Here is a 16,364-nt window from a genome sequence, read left to right as displayed (position 1 = left end):
CCAGGAGAAGTATTATTCTCGGAGCAATTTTCGAAGGAATGAAGATCAGTGGATGCAGGCAGAATCCACGCTTGTGTCTCTTTCAGCTAAAGTACCCCCCCCAGTTTTCAAGCCTTTCTTGATCATCATTGATTGCAAGTGTGCGTATGTGTTGTGCTGACGACATTTTTTTAAATTTTGTAACATGCGCAGTTGAAGAATTTTAAAAGCATGCATTGATTTGCTAGACGTCGAAGAAAAAAAGGCGTTGTAGCGTTGTTGTTTTGTTTAATAAAGGTGAGTGTGTTTGCTTAACAAGGAATTCACACGTTCTGACTTGTTCTCTGTGCTACTAATGCCACCCTTCTCAGTCATTGCCTGTCCGCATCAATTTCTTTTAACTGTAACCATGCAGGAAAAGCATGGGGCATGGACAGCAGCAACAGCAGGTGGTTGCGGAAACCATCCCGAGACCTACGGCCGCAACCCAGTGTACCAAGTGACCCTGCAAAGCAGCCATGACCAGAACCAGATGCTCGTCAGCCTGAAGGGGCCCAAGTGAGACTGCACCTTTCTCTGTTTCCATGCTCAGAAAGGTGTCTAGATCCTGAGTGAGCAGATATAAAGGTTGAGAGCTGTTAAGCTCGTAAAATTAAATAAAGAATCTGCAGAGAAGTGTAAGATATCAATGGAGGCATGTTGTGTCTTTTTCCACTTCTTAGCGGTTTGAAGTTGTGACTCCCAATAAACTGTGGAAACACACAGTAGAAGCAGGTGGAAGCTCATCTGGGCCAGATCATACACCACATTATGACCTGCATACTCTCAGTACACAGTATTTTGTGGGGTACTCAAACATTCGGAACATGGGGTGCGAATAAAATATCTTTTATTCCTTTCATATTCAGTTCGAGACATACATATTCTAAAATTTGAAAATAATCTGCAGCCGAATTCTGCTGACATTATACATCTGTTCGTTTCAAAGCCACAATGTTTCGGCAAATTATCTGAAGACCGAGGTCATGGTTTCAAGAAAATTCACCAAACGTGGCCACTTCATTTTCTTCTGTGTTGTTTGTCACTCGAACTGGTCACATTCCACTACTTATATCATCGGGTGCTGCTAGGTTTGGACCTCGTGCGATATTCCCCTGTTGGGCTTTATCACATAATACACTTAATAAAAGCAAGATGGCTGACCACTCGTTTTGAAAAATCGCAATGAGAAAGCAGCATTTTTTTGTTTGACCTTTCTGTAATGCACTTATACTGCTCACCACGGCCAACGGATCCTCTTGCCTTTGCAGCTCACCTGGCTATTGCTCCGCCATCTCATTTTGGCCAACCTTGACGTGGAGGAAAGCCCAACTGCAGAATTTTGTATGGGGCTTTCGAAGGGGAGGTTGATTCACAATGTGTCCTATAGGGCAAGCAGCCAAGTAAATATCCTGCCTGTTGTCATGTTGCAGTACAGGACGTGCACTTCTCTCCTCTCTCTCTCTCTCTCTCTCACTGATGTGCACTTGACTGGCAAGATGACAATAAAAGGATTCATGTTGCTAGACCAGAAAATAACCTGATAGCATAGTTTTATTTCTAGAGCTTCAGCTCCAGTTTGTGGCAACTGACCAACTGACCAAACTTGGCTGAAGAGCCACTTTTGGATGCCGATTGGTGCACTGTCATCGTAGCAGCTCCACCAGTGAACAATTTGGCCACTTTTTCCACTCACTGGAAGTCCTAATTGTGAAGATGTTACCACCTGCCATGTTACTTTATTTTGGTTTTTATGTAGTAGTCATGTAAATCCATGGATTTCCTTTTGTCAGTTGTTGCTTATTGCCATATTACAAGGTGCGGACTGTTATGCTCCTGCCAAGCAGTGTACATTACCGCCCACATACCTAATTGCAAACTCCTAGTATTTTGCTATTGAGCTTTCAACTTTGCAATGCACGTGCTTTCGCCAATGAATGGCTTGGTGTAGATTACCTAAGGCATATGCGAGCTTGTGCAGTGTTCCAAACATGTGTGTGCCAGTGTGCATTTGTGATATTTCACTCAGCCCTCATGGGCTTAAAATAGCTTTTTGAGCTGTATGAACTTTAGATTACCCCTACAAAATTCCATACTCAGCGGGGTGTCGCTTTGGGCTTTAGGCCACCTGTAAGGCACGCTTGTGTGATCTGCACTGTTGGCATGCTCTAGACAAGTGTGTTTAGGTTTCCACACTGTACTGTGCATTTTCACTGCATTACTTGTGTGCTTTCATGCTTAAAGACGGTAAGAGAAACCCTTCTGTCCAGTGCAGTATAAAAACTACCGCTTGACCGAAATATCGAAAAAATGATAACTTTCCAACTAAAAATTTAATTGGATGCCCTTTCTTCTTATTTGAAAGCACATTCAATTCTATACAACAGCTCTTAAGTTTAAAAGTATCTATTGCATGCTTTGATGCAAGCTTGCTGATGCTCTTGAAATTTCTCCAAAATAGCTGCAATGCCTTCACTCCAAACCTTATATAAAACATGGTTCAGCAGTTAGTTAGATATGCACTTGAAAGGGCATGCTTTTTTCTCACGTCTTGTTGGAGTGTAGCAATATTGGAAATTTCGAATACGGATTGAATATTTTAGTTATTTGTTATTACACTAGAAACCTGCTGCTACATTGCCGGGGTCCCGTGGAAGACATTGCAGTAAAGTCTTACTATTAATTAGGTGTGATCGTCATTTCTTTTATCTCAGGAGTGCAGATTGACAAAGAATGTGCCACATATGTTGCTAACACGTGTGCCCTTATCACATTCTTGGTTTACATCCAAAACGCATCATGTCTGCTCTGTATACAATAGTTGTAACCATATTTCTTTTCTTCTTTTTTAACTGCAGGCAATACCAAATTGGCTTTGATATTGTGACTGTCACCGTCAACAACCCGTCATGTTCTGACTTCTTTGCTCGAAAAGGGTCTGGGACATTCAAGTAAGCACTAGCTTTTATCCGCCATTCTTGCATCACTTTGTACATTGTCCGAGCCATTTCTGCCCAACCAAAAGGAATTTGTAAGAAGAAGAGGCAGAATGGCATTGCACTAGCAATTGAAATTTCCTAGGAAAAAATACATAAGCAGGTTTGATATGGGTGCACATAATAAAGTATGGGGAAAGAGGACCATAAAGAAAGTGAAAGAGTTATTTGGAGAAATGGTCGAATTTAAGAGTTCTTTGAAGAAATGTTCGAATTAAGGAGTTAAAAGCAGGTTAGGAGCATGTGTGTTTTTAGTTTGTCTGGCATCATTTTATAGAAACCAGCAGTCACTGAAACCAAGGAGATCAAAGAGGAGGGAGTATTTGAGCGCTTTTCATTGTTCTGAAAAAAAGAAAAAAAAAAGATGTGTCTTTAATGATTTCATTATTTGCATACAAATTGGAAAGAAAATGAAATAAATGTTTTATAAAAGTTCTGAAGGTACTGACAAATTTTAAAAGAGAAAGGAAAATGCATGGCACTGTTTTCTACCTGGGCTGTGATACCCGCACAAGTAGAGGCGAAGGGCAGCATTTATAACAGAAAATTCGCACTCCGCAGCACTCGACAGGCAACACAAAAAACACTTATTTCCCTCTGCTTTACCTCGAATGTAGTAAAATCTTGAAGGTACTATACAAATTTTCTGTGACGCATTTTCTGTGACATCATATTGGAATAAATTACCTGAAGATGCGGTGAAGTGTACGTCCGTGGAAATGTTTCTTAATTATATCGAAAAAATTGACTTTTCTGTTTAATTCTCTCCTACACTTTCTTTGTGTGTGGATCAGAGAACATCTCTGTATTTTTTGTTTTTACTCTGTTTGAGCACAGTGATGCATTGTAAACACTCCTGCATGGGCCCGAAAAGGGCCTGCAGTATGTTCAAATAAATAAATACTCATGGATTTCAATCTCATGATCCAAACAAACTAAGGTATAAACACTAAAGTGAAGAAGATGAATTCACATTATCTCCCGTCATTAAGTAAGAACAAAGATGGCCAGTACGCTTTGCTTGCCTGAGCCTATCATCTCATAATGCTTCCTAGTGAACTGTGCTATAGGGCAATGATATGCACTAATGGTATCATTACATTGTCAATGCTTGCAGCATGTAATTGAACATCACAGAATATTGGAGGCTTGAAAGAACTTTTGTTTTACTGGTCACAGATATGTTTGATGTTTTCACGTTAGAGATGATATAGATGGACAAATCAATAAGATCCGTGCTTTTCGATCACAGAGACATTGTATTTTTCCCGTAGTGTAATTCTCGATTCAGTTGCGCTTCGTCACTGGGAGCTTTTAGAAGTCCATGGTCCTGCAGGCTGCCTAACATGGTAGTCGTGACTTTCCTCCCATAACTGGACATATCAACACACAAGATTTGGCACTGATCTCTCTTCTCATTTTTTTTTTTTTTTTACCCATTGAAAGTACCTGTTAGTATCCTTTTCATGTTAGCTCATTAGTTAGAATTCTCCTAAAAAGGGCCTGCTTTCCATGTTGCCATGAAGTAGTCTCAACATACTGTTATAATCATTGGTGAAACTTTTTTTTTAGTATCCACGACCTTTCGTCACTATTCTTCTCAGCCTGATGCAACCTGGCCATCCTCTCCTAGGCCTTAAAGTCTGTTGTGACTCTCACTGTTCTTCTCAGGTCTGGTTTTACTGTGTTGGAACTGGAGCGTGTGCCTGCTGGTGTGTACAACGTCATCCCGTCCACATTCAAGCCATTCCAGGAAGGGCCTTTCTTCCTCACTGTGTCAGCCACCTGTCCGCTCAAGATGTCACGTATCCAGTAGTGCCTGGGCCCACCTCCCTGCCCAAGGCTTCTTGGTGTACTGCTGCAAAGATTGTTGCACCAAATTGCTTTTGAATCATGAGAGATTAACGAAAGAATCATATTGTGGGTGCTGAGACCTTAAATTTGTACAGAAAGCAAAAAATCTTTCTTCTCGTAATAAGTAGACATGCGAGGAGTTTTACTTCAGAGATATTCACCAGTACTATCACTTTTCTGATTGTCAAGTGCTTTGTTGCCTTGCATGTTCTATATTTTTTTTAAGCAAAGTTGTAAATGCCACGATGTCACTTTTAGATAAAGCTGTGATTTGACTATGAAACAAAGCCTGTGCTCCCTTGTTGTGCATTTTTAGGTCGTGAGTGTTTCTTGCTTTGTTTTCTGTAAAATAGGTAACTTAATTCAGTAGACTCCCATTAAGACGAATTCGCATATAAGGTGAACAATGTAAGCGTTTGGTTGCTATCTCACGGGACTCGGTGTAAAAAAATTTGTTTAAGACAAACTGTTTCATGTGGGGAAAGAAAAGCACCTGGCACAGAAAAGGCCAAGGTAGCTTCATGTCAGCACTAGCATAAAGAACTGAACTGACATCGTCAGATGCCATCATTGCTTGCGTCGTATGCCAAGCACTGCCCGACGCAAGCTTAAAGGCGTGTATATGCAGAGTGCACCCGCTAACTGAATTGTGGGATTGAAATCTCTGGGGCTGCATTTTCTACTCACGTGGTGTCACAACATGCGTTATTGCGATGCGCAGATACGACAAACCTTGGTGCCACGTGCACTACCTGCAGCAGGTAGCAAGGCATGTGTTGTGCCTGCTTATGCAACTGATAACAGCTGTGCTTTGGAAGCAGTGAGGTAGGGGACAGCTGCACAGTTACACTGCTGCTGAGCACCTTTGAAGCGTTAGGAGCAGAATGGAAAAAAAAAAAGAACGCACACAATCACGCACACCAAAAACAAGCAACTGCTTTTGGATGCAGTGAGATGAAACAGCTGGTGATTTGAAAAAAAAATGTTGGCCATTAGCGCGTCCCTCTGTTTCCCGTCATCGCAATCCGTGTCGCATTTTTTGGCACGCGAAGATGCTGCATTAAGATCACGACATGTTTATGTTTTGACCTGGTGGGATTGGGGGTGGAGGGCAAACTTGGTAGTGTCAGCGACCTTGACAGGAGTGCCAGCGGTGGCTTGCTCAGCTCGTTCGTTTGCGCAAGCCCAGTTTTTAGTATGTTCACTTTATCATGCTGCGACTGAGGCGACCGCCTTCCACTGCCACAAAATCATATTGGAATGCATGATAGCAGCAGATGTATGACTTTTGAAGCAAACTGAATAAAGACATGGCGGGCTAGTTGGTTCATCTCAAGGCAGAACAGAGCAAGCTACACAGGGACAAGAAAAGAAAACGAGACACACACACAGCGCTGACTTATAACTGAAGGTTTATGCTAAAAGGCGGCATTATAATCATGGCTGTCCATGTGTTTTCGTTCGTGACTGATGGGTGGGGTGATAAGCGGCTCTCAAAAAAAAATAAATATTTTTTTTCGCATAATGAACCCTCCGCTCAAAGTGAGGTCAATATTTCTTTAAAAAACAAAAAGTAGGTTCATTATGCGAGTACCAGTAGAACCTCATTGATACGTTCCAGGTTCATACGATTTCCCTTTTCATCTCAAAATTGTGGTCAGTATAACATCTTCCATTGAATTACATCATTTTTCTCCCGGTTAAGTTGTTCCCGGATAACACAATTTCCCGGTTACAGCATTAGAAATTTCTACAAATTATGGCCGTATAATATATTTTGTGATCAACTGGACATGTGTAAAGGAACACTCGCAACATGAGAAACTGGTCTGCGGCGTTCACCTACCACAGTTGGTTTCCTTAACTTATTTTTGCCTACGAGCAGCGGGCCGGGTCAGGGAGACGGGCACATGAGCAAAAATTCTGCAACTGTTAAGCCATTGCGATGGCCTTCCCACATGTTGCTGATAGTCCGGAAACACCCAAGGAAGTGATCCCGACTCGTCATTGCCTAATATGAACTGGATTTGTTGCTAAATCTCTTCCCCGCTGAGGACAACACAAATACGGACTGAATTTTGCAAGAGCTAGAAGACAGAGCAGTGTATAATTTGTGTATAAATGCTGATGTACACTTTTATGCGGCCTTTGTACCTTATCCAGCAGTTAAATTTTTCAAAATCAGGCAGTTCGGATGATACGTTTTTCTAGATAATGCGTTTTCTCCCCCGAATTTTTAATAAAACATATCAACAAGGTTCTACTGTAAATGAGGTATTTGGACACAGCTAGCATGCTCACATATCTTGGCACTTCTATGAAGATGAGCGTCTGATAAGGTGAAGAGGTTTTCTTGTCCCCTGATGTATGTCTTAAAGGGAGTCTGCTGTACTTCACCGAGTAAGTGTGCACAAAAAATGCTGGCATTGTAATATACATGTAGTTATAGTTGCAGTGCACTAATATGTGAATGGCATTTGAACAGAATTAATTTAGCTGATTGATAATTAGCAAAACCATGCATCTGTTTCTGTTTGTATTTGCGTTACATTCGTGACGTTCAATGTTTCGGAGGTAGCTTTTTAGTTTGCGAGGTCACATAAGGGCCACTGGTGAAGAATTCATTGACTGGCTTACAGCTATCATACCGTGCAACAGCAGGAACCTAAGCATTTTGCACAGCATGAAAAGCGAAAACCGGGGAAGAAACACACACAGACAAACCAAGTGCTGACTAACAGCCAAATTTTTCATTATTAAAAACTCTGGTTTAAAAAGGTTCAAGTGCTGCTTCATTCAGGTGCACAAGGCATGAAAAACACACACAAAAAAAAAATCAGACAAGCCAAAACGTGCGTGTGTATAAACTCATTGCACTGGTCGATTGCCATGATGATAATCCACTTCTATCTCGTGTAATGCCACCGAAGGTTTAACAACACGCGAGGTGCTTGATGTGACGATCAATAGATGTGACCTCCACTATCTCCCGGTACACTTGATCTTTTTGTCGAAACACGACATCGGCATGCCCCAAGTCCGGTGCACATACGAAAGTATTTTCTTTGCTACAGTAGCGACAATGAACCATAAGATTTGGAGGGGTAGCTGAGGTCACCAATGACTTCTCGTGTTCTGTCAGGCGGAGATTGAGTCACCTTCCAGTTTGTCCATAATAAACTTTCCCACACGAGACAGGTACTTTATACAAGACCCCTGTGTATAAAGTACATACAAGAAAATAATATTGTATGTGCAACGGATTTGGGGCGTGCTGATGTCTTTCGACACAGAGATCAAGTGTGCCGGGAGATAGTGGAGGCATATCTGATCGCCACATCGAGCACCTCGCGTGCTGCTAAACCTTAGGTGGCATTACACCAGATAGAAGTGGATTATCTTCATGACAATCTACCAGTGCAGTGAGTTTATGTGTACGTGTGGTTTGGCTTGTCTGTTTTGTTTTTCTTGTGAGTGTGTGTGTGTTTTTTCATGCCGTGTGTGCCTGTGTGAGGCAACACATGAACCTTATTAAGCACGAGTTAATAATAAAAAAATTCAGTTGTTAGTCAGCGCTTGGTTTGTGTGTGTGTGTGTTTTTTCATGCCGTGTGTGCCTGTGTGAGGCAACACATGAACCTTATTAAGCACGAGTTAATAATAAAAAAATTCAGTTGTTAGTCAGCGCTTGGTTTGTCTGTGTGTGTTTCTTCCCCGGTCTTCTTTTTTAGCACTGTGCAAAATGCTTAGCTCCCACCAACTCACCCTGTATTCAGTTTTGCAGGAACTTGATTGTGTATTTCTGTCGTACGTATGATTTCTTGAGGCTGACACATTCAACACACTTAACTGAATTTGTTTCCAAATATTTTATAAAAGATCGTACATGTGATGTTTGATCACCTAGCCTTCCATTCAGACTCGCACCATATTTAAAAATTTGTTTTTGTTGTGTTTTTAAGGCTTCTTTGTTAATCCCCTGGTGTATAGCTTGGGGGGAAAATACATAATGCTGCAGCTGCAAAAAAGCAGGCTTTCTTCACAACTTGAACATGCAGCCTGAATGAAGAATTCGAATTGCAGTGGTGGCAGATGAAAATGTAGATTGCATCTCGTCGCTACTGGCTGCATGTCTGGGCTGTTAGAGGGTTTCACTTTTTAGTGGCTCCAATAGTCAGTAACCATTATTTTTCTTATTTGATGAGTAATATGAGATTGACATGACGTTATGTAAACTATGAAGTTCAATTTTTCTGCTTTGGTGGCACTCACTAACACGTGTGGCTCTCGCAGTTTTTTTTTTTTTTTTTTTGTGTGTGTGTGTCTGTGTGACAGCTGTGACCGGTGCTGTTCATTCACAATTCGGAGTGTTAAGACAGGTCTCAGGCTCACCTTCTTCCGCTTTAAAGGAGCAAACACTGGCCTCAGCAGTGATGAATAATTTCAGTTTGAGTTTGCACTAAAGAGGAAATCACTGCACTCAAAGATGGATAAAAAAAGTAATGATGAAATACTATGTGATTTAGAGCACTGCTGTCTTTTAAGCTTTGCTCCTTCTTTGATTTTTTTGTATAATATTGTTATTTCTTTCCATGTGGCCGCTGGCCTGTCTGGATTTCAGATTCCTGTTTTTAAATATTCATTTTTTAATCATCTCAGGAGCTTTTAGTGGTCAAGTTGGACATGAATATATGCATATCTTAAGTGAAAGAGCCGTGAGGTGAAAAATGAGTGGGCAATTAATATTTTTAGACGATGGATGTCATGATAAAATAAATATTCTTGTGGATAACTTATGCATTTAGAAATAGAAAGCTGCAGTCTGCACTTTTGTGTGCAACCACTTTAATGAAATTCCATCTCACCTACATTGTGAGGAAAAGATATTTGTGGTCACGTGCAAATTTTTATGAACATTTTTCTCCTGATGTATAGTATATGGTATGCACGCACCTTTTGTTAGAATTCATGCTGTCTGTGCAGCCTGTTTGTTGTGATGGCTTCTCCTACTTCTGTATTGCCAGTAACTCAACAGTACTTGTTAACTTGTTGAAGTTGTTTTTGAAGGCCTGATTTTTTTACTCCAGTTGTGGGCTTACAGAATGAAAATTGTTGATAATTCTCAAAAAATGTCTGTTGATGGCATTGTTGACAATATATTTATTTTGTTGAATGATGAGCACAAAAATAAATGCATCATCTCTGGTTGGTTTATGATTGGTTTGCAGAGTTTGGCGTCCTAAAGCAACAGAGGCCTTGAAAGATGCCATAGTAGGAGGCTCTGGATAATTTTGGCCACTTGAGTCGGGTCCTTTAACATGCGCTGACATCACACAGTACACAGACACCTGGCGTCCTGCACTGAAATGCTACTGCTGGGGCCAGAATCAAACCTGTGTCTCTTGGCTTGGTAGTCTATTCCTAAGTGATTTAAAATGCACTCACCAATTGCTTTTTTTTTTTCACAGCAGTTAATATCCCTGCCATTTGTGCAGCTGTAATCCTTAGGGTTTAAAACTTATTGCATCGGGAGGGACCAAATTTGGCACTTATTCTTTTTTTTTCTTTATTTTTCTTGAAAATACAATAAAGATGTGTCCAACACTGTTTAGACCCGTAGCCATAGGCTAGTTATGGGTCCAAGAAATGAAATACAATAATGCAGACACTTCGTCACATGCATAATACAAACTAGGAATAGCGGGGAGTAGGATGTATACATCAATACAAATTTTAAAAAGCAAGCAGAACAAGGAACAATCGCTTCATTTAAAAAAAAAAAAAAAAGAGAGAGAAAAAACATTGTGCGTGCTAAATTACAGTAATATATCAGATGCCAACGGTGCACAGTATTAGTATCACATATAATGCATGCGCTGAAAAAATGTTTTAGCTGTAGACGCGAAAGTTTGAGCGTATTTTATTTCTTGTGGTAGAGTGTTCCATATCTTAGCACCTATGAAAGACAGCTGTCGTTCTCCATACACATTATGGGTAGGCGGTAAATTAAAGTTTCCTAATGTTGCATTTCTGGTAGTATGTGATGATGTATGAAAAAGGGATATATGAAAGGGGTGGTTACATCTTACGATGCTGTTAACTACAGTTGCTGTTTTTAGCTGGCGCAGTGAATCGAAGGGTAGTATCTGTAGGTCGCGGAATAATGGTTTGCTGGGGTGATCCAGTTTAGAATGTGTTATGATTCGTAACGATCATTTCTGCAATTTTCTGATCGGCTCGAGATAGCTGTCGTACGTCCACCCCCATGATTCCAGACAGTATGAGAGATGACTGTGGATAAAGGAGAAATATAAAATACGCAGTGTATTTGTGTCAAAGAAGTCATGTGCTTGCAGTAGTTTATAGCACCCGGATGCCACCTTCGCCCCCACTGCTAATAAATGATTCTGCCAGTGCAGATGCCTATCAAAGATTACACCAAGATATTTAAAATAAGGTGTATATTCTAGTACGGAGTTGTTAATGCTAATGCTAAAAGAGTTGGTATCTACTTGTTTACTACAAGAGTGAAATATGGTATATTTTGTTTTCTTGACATTAACAGAAAGCTTGTTAGCTAAAAACCATTCAGAAATGTTTGCCAAATCGACGTTTGCTTTAGCCTGTATTTCCTCGATGCTATTGCCTGTGATTAATTATAGCGGTGTCATCGGCATACATCAGCATTTCTCCGAATTTTAAGGCACGTGGAAGGTCGGAAACATATACCCAAAAAAGCATTGGGCCCAGAACAGACCCTTGGGGCATGCCTGTACGTATAGGTTGTGGTGACGATGAGACATTATTCATGACAGTTACCTGATGACGTTCATTAAAGGAAGCAACTCGAAAATCCGTTCCCTAAAACCATAGTGCTTTAGCTTGTACAGAAGGATGGAATGGTCGACCATATCAAAAGCCTTTTTTAAATCTAAAAAGACTACAGCCACAAGTTTGTTATTATTTGAAGCCCTGTTTATAATCTGGGCTAATGACTGCACAGCTGATGACGTTGAATGATTCGGCCGAAAACCGTGTTGCTGTTGGCAAATTATGTTGTATTTCTCTATAAATCTCTTAATTCTGTTTGCAAGGATTTTCTCGAAAAGTATAATAATGGCACTGAGCACAGATATTGGTCGATAACTAGAAGGGTTTGAGCGATCACCGTCTTTGTATATCGGGACAACTCGGGCTGTTTTTAGCGACGTTGGGTATTTGGCGGTTTGCAGTGAGTGGTTGAGGACATGGCACAATATAGGACCGAGGATATCGATGTTTTCTTTTAACATACATACTGTAATTTCATCCATACCTGCAGCTTTATTACTATCCATAGATACCAACGTTAAATGTATTTCGTTAAGTTCAATGTCATTCATAAAAAAGGAATTTGGGAGTGGGTTCGGTAAGAAAGAATTTATATCTGTGTCATTTAAACTGGTACCTGAAGAAATTCCAACGGTAGTAAAATATGAATTAAAGCTGTTTACAACATTCTGATCAACCACGTCAGGAAACGTCTGTTTGTGTGGTTTGCCTATAACACCGTTCACTATTTCTCACAGTTTTTTAGAGTTACCGGAGCTCTGTTCGATTAAATGTGTGTAGTATTCTTTTTTCCGTTTACGCATGAGTGCCACTGATTGATTGCGCATTTTTTTATACTGACCAAGGTAATAGCTATTATCCTTATGCTGTTTCCATTTGTGATACCAAAAGTCCTTCTGCTGCAATACTGCTAAAATATGCCTCGTCATCCAGGGCGATACGGGTCCCCTATATGAGCGAACGGATTTTTTACTACTACTGTTAATTTTTGGAGTATTATTGGAATTTATTGGTATAATGAGCATTCTTCACTATGTATCCATTAAAATGAGTCACAATCATGTCTTGATGTATGGCATGAAAAAAACAGCGATATAATTGCTCATTCTTCACTTGTAGTGATTCCTGTTCTTGAGGCAGGCTGGCTTTATCGTAGCAAATTCAAATGACACAGCAATGACTACATCGCTGTATTTTCATCCCTCACGTGACCTATGCTTGAATGTGACATCACAGCTTGGCTGTTGAAACAGAAACAGGTGAGATACAAACTTCGATTATAAATTATTCAGCAGTCGTAGGCGAATGTGACGTTGTGATCCGTGTACAGTTATGTTTTAGGCACCATTCCAAATGATAAAACACGAACCCATAAATGAGGTGTCTATAGTTCTTTAATAATATTCCTGAATATATTAGGATGTAATTTTGCTTATTGTCTTAAAGTGCATACTTGCCAGACCAACAGAGAGCTATGCAGTCTGGAAAGAAAGCTTGACATAAGAATCTCGCAGAATGCTGCAAAGGGTGTGGCTAACATGTCATTTTTTATATTGTAAGGGTAGGTCTAAGGGTTTTCGGTTCACTTTTACATCAACATTCCCCGGCAACCACCACATTCTGAGACCTGGCAGTAAATAAGATCTGTTCAGCCTTAATGAAACTGTTTTTTTGTGAACTGGTGGTACCATAAAAATGCTGGCTACAGCACAGGAGCCACTGTGATAACTAAGGCTGCATTTTATATGGACCACAATTTTGTTTCACCATTGCCTGTGCTGTCTTTGCGAAATCTTAAAAAAGATGCCATGAAGTTGTGCAAGATGTGCCTGATGAGAAGTTGTGCCTGATGCAACTTGGGAGTAGGGGCTTATTCATGGGTCATTCTTAGGTTAGGACAGTTTTATTATTTGATTTATGTATTTTGCGCACTTTTCTTATTTCAAAATAATTATGGGCGCACATAAGCCCTGTATTTAGGGTTATGACGCGATATCGTACATAGGCATGGCTTATGTAGGCTTCCAGCTCACTTATAAAGCCCCGCATTAACCAAGTCGTATGAACGTACCTGCGTGGCCTAAGGGTAATGTGATTGCAAGGGTTCTCGCAGGCTGATTTTGACCGGAAAGGAGAGGCCCGAGTTGGCAGCTGCTGCAAAATGTAATGACAGGCAAACCTACGCCCAGTTAGTGCGCGGCTGTGTCAGCTGCCAGCCATCACCTGCCAGTGTCATGTTCGTGGTTTTTCGCTCAACACCAGCGCTGGCGGACTGCCGCTAAAGCCGGATTTTCGATGAACGGGGCCTCTAAACGCTATCGCGGTAAAATGGGGCCGTCCTATAGTTTGCTCACTTTGTAGAGCGACTGCCCCGCACACGCAGTGGCCCCGGGTTCAAGCTTCAGACGAGGACAAATTTTTCTTTAGAAGTATCAAAAGAAGCTGTATAGCCTTCCCTTGTAGCCGTATGGCTGCTGGCTTGAGTGGCTGATTTTTAGTCCTCCCATATTACTAAACGCACTTGAACATAGCCTCCTTAGGCTATGACTTGAATTCGGTAACTAATCTGTGTAAACAACTATTTTCTTTCTTGCGCATTCAGGCGAAATTGTAAAGCAAGTTTCCTGATGTTTTCTTTCGTGCGCATTCAGGCGAACTTGTAAAGCAAGTTTCCTTATGTATTACGTTTATTTTGTCTTACTGGGTCCAGAAATAGCCACTGAAAGCAAATTTGAAGCCCGAAGTTAACCAAACATGTGTTTCAAACTTGGCGCCGTTGCGCACGTCATGAAAAGCTCAAAGTACAGTACATAAAAAAAAAAAAAACTAATATGCGTTTTCATGTTCTTCACGTACCTGAATCAATACGTATTTACATTTTTATAAATCAGGCTAGTCGTAAGCGTCACCAAAAAATAGTACGAGAAATAGCGTGTAGTGGCGTCACGTAGCGTCTGATTTTGGCGGCTTCTTATTGATTGGAGTTGTCCTCGCCAGTTGTCGTCTGGTAACGGCCTTGTGGGCGTGTGTGTATGTGTGCTAGCGCTGGCGCGTAGCACTCGTGAGTGGTGTTCATTTATACTCCCGAATTTTCCCCACACCTCGCGTAGGACTTAATGGTGCAAAAATTAATCGCTCGTGCTCACAACACCCGAGTCTGCGTGCCAAATCGATGTGAAACCCGTTGCATTTGTGCCATGATCGAAGCTCAAGCTTGACTGCACCAAGCTTCGGACAACTCTGAAGAGCTGCAAGGAAGCCCGATCGCCGAACTGCCAAATGACCCACTAGTGAGGTGAGGACAGTTTTGCAGATACTCTGGAAATCTGAGCTGATCATTTCAGCCGCTATAACATCACCGTTTGTTTCCGTGCGTCTAGCTTAGGTTATGATATTCGTTGCAAATATCATTTCATCTGAAATCTCGGTTCGACCTGCGCATTTTCATTTCAGATGACGCGATTGCCATAGATAATAGTTTGTACTTCAGCTTTAGCTTTAGCGTTTTATTGCATGTCGCGCGCGTCAGCTGTCGGGTTGTTTTATTCGACGGTAGTTTCTACCACCCTGATTGCATGTGTGGTTTCTTGCTCCGTGCATGCGGAGTAGTCGGCGTGCTCATGAGCGCGTTTTGCGGTGTGTTATATCTGCACGCAGATTCTTTTTTTTCTTCTGTTCTTTCCAAATTAAAAAAAAAAAAAAATTGTATTCGAATACTCTTCTTGCAAATTTGCAAGTACTTGCAGGTTTCATTGCCAATTAAATGTATCTTCTGCACACAGCGCGCGCCCAACATGCGCGAAATGCTAGTATATAGTATGGATAAATACAATGATTGCTGCTTTTACAATGCAGTGATTTTTCTTCGTAGTCATATGCATGAAACGTGCTCCGTTGCAGAACCTGCAGTGCTGCTTTTGTCGCGGAACCGCGCCGCAGCGCGCTTCTCCGCACGGATATATCACAATATAACACATTCTCATGCATCGTTCATTCGATCATGCGTGTGCTAGCGCCCAGCAATGCATGTGCGCGATCGCTGTATGCCAGCTCAGAAGTAAGGTTCAGCATGACAATTTGTATCTTACGCCTGTCCCTGTTTTATATCTGCGACAGCCACCGCAATGCGCGCAGCCGTGGGCGACTCGCTGAAACGCTTTCGTGATGCGGAAGTGGCGGATGGAGGTGGTGTTGACTCGACCCGCCGGTCCGTTGTTTTTCTAATTTCTTTCCATCATCGTCCCCTCTGTTGGCGCGCAGCGGTCAACCGAAACCGTAGCCGCCTTCAGATCGAGATGCGAGTTTAATCTCCGGCAAAATTCAGCAGCTCTGAGTTCTTCACTCGCAGCAGATACGCTGGTTTACGAGCAGCGAACGTGTCAACTTTCCTCGTTCTAAAGCGTTTTTTTTTTCTTTTTTTTTTCTAATTCTATTCACCTTTCCCAACGTTCTTAATTTGAGTATGGGACGTTATTCTATGTAGCTACTGACGTAGGAAAACCACCGTCGCTCAGCAAAGGTCTTTTTCGCGGGGACCAAGAACAGTTAACCGCAGGGGTCTTGCATAACTGCAGTGGTCTTTTGATAGGCCACTGCAATTAATTACTGCGAGGTAAGGGAGGACATCTCAAAATTGGAGTCGCTGTAGTGCACGGTCAGGGTCCTT

General features: G+C 41.4%; 2 protein-coding genes across 6 annotated transcripts in view; both read left to right on the top strand.

Annotated features, from left to right (window-relative positions):
* LOC146199026 (calpain-7-like) overlaps positions 1–10,084 on the top strand; it is a 42,034-nt gene extending 31,950 nt beyond the window's left edge. For all 4 annotated transcript variants that reach the window (XM_084594505.1, XM_084594501.1, XM_084594503.1 and 1 more), the window contains 3 exons: positions 395–537; positions 2,877–2,969; positions 4,686–10,084. In XM_084594505.1, the coding sequence (XP_084450631.1) occupies positions 395–537; positions 2,877–2,969; positions 4,686–4,830 (381 nt within the window). In that variant the 3' untranslated portion in view covers positions 4,831–10,084. The remainder of the gene's footprint in view (positions 1–394; positions 538–2,876; positions 2,970–4,685) is intronic.
* A 4,603-nt stretch (positions 10,085–14,687) lies between these two features.
* LOC146199025 (uncharacterized) overlaps positions 14,688–16,364 on the top strand; it is a 102,218-nt gene continuing 100,541 nt past the window's right edge. For both annotated transcript variants that reach the window (XM_084594499.1, XM_084594498.1), the window contains exon 1: positions 14,688–14,993. The gene's annotated coding sequence lies outside the window, so the exon portion shown is untranslated. The remainder of the gene's footprint in view (positions 14,994–16,364) is intronic.

The sequence above is a fragment of the Amblyomma maculatum genome, chromosome 2 (genome assembly GCF_055883805.1).
Source record: "Amblyomma maculatum isolate TAMU_Amacu chromosome 2, ASM5588380v1, whole genome shotgun sequence".
Lineage (NCBI taxonomy): Eukaryota > Metazoa > Arthropoda > Arachnida > Ixodida > Ixodidae > Amblyomma > Amblyomma maculatum.
The sequence above is the reverse complement of the archived record's forward strand: the minus strand, read 5'-3'. Positions and strand labels throughout refer to the sequence as shown.